The 8,604-nt window shown below is 48.5% G+C and overlaps 1 protein-coding gene across 1 annotated transcript; it reads right to left on the reverse strand.

Moving 5' to 3' along the window:
* Positions 1-2,554: 2,554 nt before the first annotated feature.
* Positions 2,555-5,750, reverse strand: LOC129388204 (kelch repeat and BTB domain-containing protein 12-like). Its single transcript, XM_055078347.2, has 3 exons — positions 5,047-5,750; positions 2,907-3,113; positions 2,555-2,608 (listed from the first exon to the last, which is right to left on the reverse strand). The coding sequence occupies exons 1-3, from the start codon at positions 5,287-5,289 to the stop codon at positions 2,555-2,557; spliced, it is 504 nt and encodes a 167-aa protein (XP_054934322.1). The 5' UTR covers positions 5,290-5,750.
* Positions 5,751-8,604: the final 2,854 nt, after the last annotated feature.

Genomic DNA, 8,604 nt, shown 5'->3' on the forward strand with positions numbered 1-8,604 from the left:
GCGGGGGCAACAACGTCGCTCCGGCCGGTGTTGCCGCTGTCTCCGTTGCCGTCGACGAGAGGGGACGCCGCGCCCGCGTCCGAGCGACGGGCGGTGTACTGCACCAGCAGCAGCGGGCTAGGCGAACACAGGCAGGGGCCTTGCCGCTGTGCCTCGCACACAATATCGCAGTACGCGCGGCTGCACGCCAGCGTTGGATACAAACGGCCGAAGTCTTCCGGCGCCCTGGGTACCGCCGTGCACTGCTGCTGAGTAAACGCCTGGCATCCATGTCGCGGGTACAGGAATGAATATTTATAAATAATCTGAAACTAGTTAAAATAACGTCGGAAGCGACGTAGCGGAGAACGTCGTCTGCACGGAGTAAGGCGGACGCGAGCGACACTCTGATGAGGCCGACCGAGCTGCGTGAAGGAATTTGTGAGTAGATTAAAATCACGACGTAGTCACCCAGTCCAGGCTTCAATGGTGATAGAGGAAAGGTAGAGAATTAGGGTGATAGAGGAAAGGTAGAGAATTGGGTAAAGCACGTACCCAAGGGGGGGCCCCTCGGGCCCCCCCTTGGGTACGTGCCTGGTACCAGGTTAAGATTCTGGGAGTACCAATAGGTTAGTATTACCATAAGCAAGAACGTAAGGGGCTGTAAAATTTTTTTTCAGCTCTTTAATTATTAAAGGCACGGTGGCGCTGTCATTAGTAATGGCCACCATAGCTCAAGCCTGGCAGGCAGTGGTAAATGCGAAAACAACCTCAGATCACGTGCGGTGTACTTTAAAGAATATGTTTCGCAGCTAGCGTACTTTACTGGGTTTGCAAACCCCTCGTAATTTCTTTTCACGTGGAGAATTTCTGAATATGTAGTAGCGTCTTGGCCGTATAAGCGAAAACGTAGCCGCGCATACACACGAAACTTATGTCTTTTTTTCTGGGTTTCACGTTTCAGGAATTCAACGGCTCTGAACGATGGCCACCTGGGGCGCCACTTACAACGATCCGCAGAGCCCGACACGCACGCACTGCAGCAGCCTCGACAGGTCGGCGCCAGCCTCACCGCTGGCGGACGCATCTCTGGCCGAGGACCAGCGCACGATCGCTTGCAGCAGGTTCGCCTCGTTCCGCACGTTCAGCTCGCTCGAGGCGAGCAGTTCGACGAGCAGCGCCTCGGAGACATCCGGGAACTCGTCGCTTGTACGCCACACCTGCGCCGCCGAATGCAGCGCGCGGAAAGCTGTCGGTCTCCAGGTGCTACACCGACACGAGAAGGGTGTCATCGAACGACAAGGTAAAGCGACGGCTGGGTAAAGAATGTTTCGTTTCTGAGCTCCTTCGAGATGAGGTACGCGATTCCATTCCTTTACTAAGTGCACGGTAATTCGCCGCGGATTTCAGCAGCTTACGTTGTGCAGACGGTCCAATTCACTGCTGATAGCGGAGAGTATACACGCTAACCATATCACATATACTTGAAATCTTGAAGCCATTTCTGAAATGGATACCTGCAGGCTTCTGCGACACGTTGCAGGGCAACGTTGGTAGTTTGCAATGCGGTTGCAACAGCCCGCAAACGGCACCTGAATTGCCATCAACTGCGCCTTCAATTTTCTCAGAAAATCCCAATAAACTGTCCTTGGTGTTAAAATACTGTATGCATACAACGCCAGCAGTTTACGCCGTTACTTGATTGATGGATCAACAGCAATAACGTAAACTGAAGATGACCAGCGTCTTAAAGATTGTCAAGCGAGTCCAACCCCTGTACTCAAAAGCAGGGACTGGGCGCCTTTTCCACGATAAGACTACACATGGTGTTTTACGTAACTTGATCCAAAATTTTAAAATATGCAAATACCACGCAGCTGGACCGAACCAAGGTAATGTTTGTCATCGCTTGGAGGTACTAAAATATCTTTTGCATTCCTTCTAATTAGATAATTAGTCTTAATTAATCAACTTCTCAATCATGATATATAGATTAAAAGTATCGATGAGAAAATTGTAGAGCACCATGAGAAACTCCCGATACAGCTTTTTGTTGCTCAATACGTGCTACCTAAAGGTTTTTCCGAGCCTGAAAGAAGCCAGCGAATACACGCAAAATTGCTGCGCGACTGGCCGCACGAGACACTTTGCATTGTACCTGTCCTCAGTGACTCCGCGCTAGAAAAGATGGTTCCCGAGGGACGCCGATATTAGAGTTAAAGCCTATACTGTAACAGATATGGAAAGGAGGTCCCTTCTGCCGGGACATCGCGCATATAAACGAAGCTGGCACAAAAGACTGGCACATCTGTACAAGTTCTTCCCGAGTTGGATAGCGGTGTACTTGCCAGTGCATTCTGAGGTTGTCACTAAATTATCAGCGCCAGGTTTACATGAGACTTTCTGGTAAAGCTTTACCTTATTCGCGCTCACATTTTGCGCAGAGGTGGAAATTCGCAGTAACTTAAGTGTATTATCACGTTTGCTTGGGTATTACTTACTAGTAGGTATTTTCTACAGGAACTGCCACTCAAAGCATACCTAGTCCACTGCAACGAAACAGTGACGTCATCTATCATGGCGACGGAGAACATTGCACCTGCGCTGTTGCAGTGACAGATGGCCGCCGCTGCGTCAAAGTGAAATAAGAACATTTTCAGTAGCGCCTTCGCAGCCCACCTCTATTTCGAACTTATTGTTGACAATACTGGCAGAGGACGCCTACAAATGTGGTATCAGAGCAAACTCAACGTAAATTGCTACCTTTGCGCAAAATCCGAGCACGAACGAAAAGGCGGTTTAGCAGGAAGTGTCGAGCTTAACTTCGCTCTGCTAGTTATGCAACAGACAATGAGGATGAACGCTCTAGAATACGGAGGTGAGCGTTCGCGTCGAAAACTACGAAGCCGAGCAGATAAATCACTCGCCTGGTCGAAGTGCTCACGCACATAGCTGAACACTGATTGGCTGAAGTTCGGGCAGTGGTACCACCGCGCCAAGGTGGCCATGCCCAGACAGTTCTCGATGTCCATGTTGGACAGCATGTAGTTCAGGCACAGGTTGCGCACGTCGTCCATGAGCAGCATGTCGGCCGCGGCCAGGACCTCGGTCACGTTTTCCTCGTTGATGTGCAGCTACAGCCGCGAAGGACGAATGGATTCGGTTGCGAAAATTGAGGCTTCATGGCCGGCTTAGGCAATGCGACAGGACGAGGACGGAGGAAGGAAGTGGTCGGGCACGCACTGTGCTCGCGACTATACGTCTGTCCTTTCTTTCAGTTCTCTAAACTGTCCTCGTTTTGTCGCGCTGTTTAGATCAGCTGTGAAACCACACACAGTCGACCACCTTTTTTTGAGCTTTAGCAACAAAAAAAAGAAAAAAAACAAGGCAGTGTACTAGGGAAAAGCTTTTGTGAAGAATATGCCCCCTTAAATCTTCATTAACAGCGCTTCTGTTCGAAGAGGTGCACCGCGCCTCCTCCTGATTTAATCTCATTTATACACCGCTGGCAAAAAATTGAAGCAGTTGAAGTCATAAAGCACTACTCGTATAAAATGGTATGTACTAAATACTTTCAAGATTAGACAAAAACCCTGACAGGAACTAAGTTCTATATTGACGAAGAAATACATGAAGTATAAAGATTTGTGTAAGGAGACTGCGAGCGATGAATAGAAAATGACTCATCAATCCGGTGTCAACGTTTCGACAAGAAGGCTGTTCACTGTCAAGGCATTCAAAGGACTTTCATACCTTTCTACAACGAAGGTTTTCTTTGCGATCCCTGACAAGGTGACTATTCTTCCAGGCATTGTTTCCCTCCCTGTTATTGGCAACCTTACGGAAAATTACAGGTGCCGCGCTAGGAGATAAGACGGCAATGTGCATTACACTGTAAAAATGCTTACACCCTTAACGCTGTTTTCTTTTCGCAATGGTAACATCCTTGCCGTTAGGGCCTTACAAAAAGTTATAGAGGCCGACAACGGAGTTCTAACAAGACGTGCGATGACAAAAGACGTAATTGAAAACTATGTAATCATTCTGACAGCCTTGGGCGCATACAAATATCCGACAATATAATTTCAAAGACAGAGATAAGAAACTCTCCTCTCGTATATTTCTTTGCGCCCAAGTCTGTTAGAATGATTGCATAGTTTTCAAATATGTCTTTTGTCATAGCACGTCTAGTTACAACTCCGTCATAGTCTCCTATAAATTTTTGTAAGGCACTAACGGCGGTGCGACAAGTGCCAGTGCGACAAGAAAGCACCCTAAGGGTTTAGACATTTTCACAGTGTAGATGGAGAAAGAGGGTACAGGACATTTTCTTTTTGTAATTAAGAGTGGTAAGATGTGCAAGAAGAGTGACGTGGAGAGCTGGTCATCGGTGGTTTATTAATGCAACAGGATGAGTGTCAAAGGGAGTAAAATGCCACCGAGTTCAATGATTAGTAGTATTGGCAAACGATATTAGCCAACTTGCATTCCCAGACTACAAAAAAATTTACAACCTTGGGATATTATCTTATCCTCAACACTAATCGTCATCCGCCATGCCTATAAACTTCCTTTACCACTTTACCAAGCGTTGAATAAAGCAAATTCACGCATGATTCATTGATTGATGATGTTCAGCATCATACATCAACACTGGAGTTATCATAGGCGCCTTAGTGGAGGGCTTTCGGGTGACTTTTGAACATCTGGGTGTTTTTAATCCGCACTCAAATTTAAGTATACGAGCACCTTTGCATTTCGCCCTATCTCATGCAAGATAGATGACGTTTATTTCTTGGGGACAAGATCAGATCTAAAGGGCGCAATTTTTTTATTGTAGCTTAGTATAAGAGCCGGCTTAGGCTGGAGATCATTAGGAAATGCCTTCATCCTGCGGCGGACTTTACCAGGCTTCTTTTGATGATGATAATAGCTTTGGCGATGGGGAGCGCGGTGACGATGGTGTTGATACTGACTGGCGCTATCGAGGTTCAAGTTTCCTGCCTATTTTCACAAGGACTAGGTACCAACTCGCGTCGCGCCTCCATCGCTTGCTACTTGACCCACCTTATTCTGGTATTGGCAACCGAACAACACGCCCATTGTGGAAGCCTTGACGCCCTGGAGAAGGACATCTTTGCGGTCCCCGTATTCGATGGAGAACAGGGCCTGAAAAACGGGGCTCAACGCGCTCAAGAAACCGCGGTGGACATTGAACTCGCCGCCGTCAGCCGTGCGAACCACGCAGTCGTGCGAAACCCTGCAGCCGTCCCGGGCGGAATGGTCGGCCGAGGAGGAGACCTCGGACATGGTGCTCGGACGACGAGATGACGTGTCGTCGCAGAATAGGGACCGTTGAGCTCGTCGCGTGCACCTCGTGGAAGTCGCCGCGTCGTCTTTGTCTTGCTCGCCTATGCAAACTGCACGCGAGAGAGCGAGGAATAGATATCTATTCGTAACAAAATAGAAAGAAAAGAAAGAAGAATAACATTAGCGCTCCCTGTGGATGCAATGGTGGAAATCGGTGATATAAGCGAAGCTTTCTTTGATGTTTACTAGTGTGTATTATCTCCACTTCATTTTTTTTCTGTAGCTCAACGCACATCGCTAGATCATTGCACGCACCGCTCCCACTGTGTTCCATTTACTTTTTTTTCGCAACTGTCTTCATTTATTGCGTACTACTTCTTCACTGAGCTGTAGCTGACTAGTACGACTTTCTGGTGCCGACTCGTTCGCTTCCTGCCTCCTGTTGTGCTTGTCTATTCGTGCACCTACGCAGTGGCATATACCCAGTCTGGGAGCAGGAAAATAAGAAGGAGAACGTTGCTGGCTGCAGGTGGATATAGCCATGCAAAACATGCCGGCAGTTGCTCCACCCGAGCACCTCTCTTCAGAAAAAGTTCCTCATTATTCCGAAGCGCAGCGCGAGGCGATAAATAAGACTACGCGTGCAGCGAGTTTGGAACAGCACTCGTGCGCGCAGCCTGTGATCCATCCCTCGCACGGTGCCGCACTGGCATGTCCCGGAGGGATGGATCCTTTCTGCAGGGGTACTGACCGCGAGGGTTCAAATATCCAGCGGCACGAGCTCAGTTCTCATACCTGGTGACCCAAGTTGTATGCTCTGCATGACAGCAGCCAGTAGCGAACTTCTAGCACCCGCAAAGTCGGGGCAGGAGGCAAAAAACAACAAAAAAAGCTATGCAGATTCCACGCACTGCAGGAGTCGACGTAAGCGAAGCTTCCCGGGCTGGATGCTTCGATTGATGATAATTAGCAGTGATGTTGACGGTTAAAGCTTAATTTCTTCAAAGTTTAGACTAACACGAGAGTGGTGAGTTGATGTTAAACGTCACCTTGCGAGCACCACTGCTGTCTGTCTGCGTAGTACACGGAACAAACAGGGAGAGATGCTTGCTTGAGGCGTTGTTGTGCGCCATATTTTATAACTTCTGAGAGGGTTGAGCGTTGTCATTTCCTCACGTGGCACATCGCATGGTGGCAGAAGTACTAAACTTGAATTGGATTATGGGGCTGTACGTTCCAAAAGCCCACTCGGATGCAAGCCGTAGTGGCGGACTTCGGATTAATTTTGACACCGTAATGTTCTTTAATGTGTCCCAAAATCTATGTGCACGTGCGCTTTCTATTTCGCCCCCGTCAAAATGCGGCTGCCGCGATTGGAGTCAAATCCACAACCTCCAGCAATGCCATAGCCGCAAAGCTAACGCGGTGGGCATAGAAGTGTTGATTTGATGGTGGACCGCTTCCGTAATGTCGCCTGGGCCCTGCGGTGCACTTTAATTAATGCGGGTCTGCTTCTGCACGCCCTGCGAAAGTTGCCCGCTCGACATATTTGCACGGCGTTTATTTTTCAGAAATAGTAGCAACTTACTGTACCGTAGCTTGAACTTAAGCTTATCCTGTTTCCCCGCAACCACTGTCGTAGAGTAGTGGGGTTTCCTTGCCTTCTTACGTCACCTCCCCCCTCTCTTATATTGGAACCTTCCTGTTATCCCTCTCATTTTTCGTCTCTCTACAGTTCTATCTGCGTCCCCTCTGGCCTCGCACTTTAGTAAAAAAGGGAAGCGCTGCAGTTTCTGCAATGCTTTTGAGGGGAGTCACGGATAATTACAGCTGTCAAGCAGCTAATGTGGTGACGGCCAGGGTGCTCCAGAGAGCACTGTGGACATTCGACGTGGTGGAGTGAAAACGAGTTTTTCCCGTCGCCTTTCCTCTCTTGCTCGCGCTGCCATCTATGAACCCGCTCTGAACCACCCCCCGACGCGGTGTGCGTGACAGCAGCCCACAGCAGCAGCAGCGGGAAACAAGAAGGAAGAGGCAAAGAAAGCCTCGCTTTAAAAGGGCTATGTAGGCCCGCAATCTCACGAACGTATCAAGGGCGGGCAGTCTAGCTATTGCCTTAAATTGGCTGCTACTTCAGACAGCATATACGCCGACATTTTATATGCGTCCTATGTTCGTGCATCAACTATCGGACGCGTCAAATCGCTTTTTTGTAAATGTTTCACGACTCGTTAATGCGCAGCTTGTTGTCCGTACCGTGTAACTGCTCCCTTGAGCCATGTTCATGAGCATCTTTCCACCATAGATCTTATAGCCTAACTTCTGGCTCATGCTTTCGAACGGTTATCTTCTTCCGTGAGTTTCTTCAGCACCGTATGTTTGCAAACCAATTTGTGACTGCTTCTACTCCTGTTATTTCCAGCGGGAGACCGCAGCTTCTTCGTTAACCTAGCTTGGTTCAGAAATCAAATAGTCCTAATTTTTATTGCTCTCGATCCAGGGTTAACAGACAGGAAGAGAATTGTGTGGAGGCAGGGGACAGGAGCGCTTTGTTTGCGTTCCTTCCTAGCGTGACGGCTTTGGGTGGCGACGACTTCGGCCTGGAAGAATTTCCGATCCGACGTCAATTTCCGTGGTCCAGACTCCCCAAGTTATCACACGGGAGGATCCTCGTACAACATGACCTGTGCCTTTCGATAGTCTCCATTAGCTGCAAAACATCATCGTGATCTTTCTAGCGCATCCCCGTATTCTTTAATGGAGAACAATGTTTTTTGTTTCTTTGATTTTTTTAACCTTCTCAACGAGTGAGCCCTAGCAGCAGTAATCTTTCTGTACCTAAGGCTGCGGACATCGACTGATGGGAGCCGCCAACAAATGTCTTTTCATCCGTCCACAATGCCGCGTATACCATACGCGCATTGTTGTTAACTATAGTTAAGAACACAATAACATACAATAATATGGCGGTAGAATTAAGACATCAATGTTTTTGGTAGTTCTTCTTACGTTGCAACTAATGCTCCCTTTGTAGTCGCGGTAAAGTAAAATTCGGCGAGCGCGATCTTCGCCCGCAGCTTCCCCGCTTCCCTGTTTCGTGCTTGTACGCTTGAAACTCGCAATCCGTGCAAATACGGCCGCTTTGTCTCTGCTCACTCCGCATCGAAAACGCACGAAGAAATGAGTTCTCGCGCTCTGTAACCCGGTTCTCCTGAATAATTTACTATGTATGCGGGTCGGACGCCTTCTCCGCTGGTGTTACGCGATGCTTCCTTTGTTTTGCCATTCGGCTTCTCGCTGTTTAGTCGACGGTAC

The sequence above is a fragment of the Dermacentor andersoni genome, chromosome 3 (assembly GCF_023375885.2).
Source record: "Dermacentor andersoni chromosome 3, qqDerAnde1_hic_scaffold, whole genome shotgun sequence".
NCBI lineage: Eukaryota > Metazoa > Arthropoda > Arachnida > Ixodida > Ixodidae > Dermacentor > Dermacentor andersoni.

Bases quoted from the DNA above. Each gene is read 5' to 3' on its own strand.
- LOC129388204 (XM_055078347.2), bottom strand. From the start codon at position 5,289: ATGTCCGAGGTCTCCTCCTCGGCCGACCATTCCGCCCGGGACGGCTGC. The intron at 3,114-5,046 runs GTGGGTCAAGTA...TCGCGGCTGTAG, and splicing joins GTTGCCAATACCAGAATAAG to CTGCACATCAACGAGGAAAA. The intron at 2,609-2,906 runs GCGAGTGATTTA...ACTTTGACGCAG, and splicing joins TGCGTGAGCACTTCGACCAG to CGGCGGCCATCTGTCACTGC.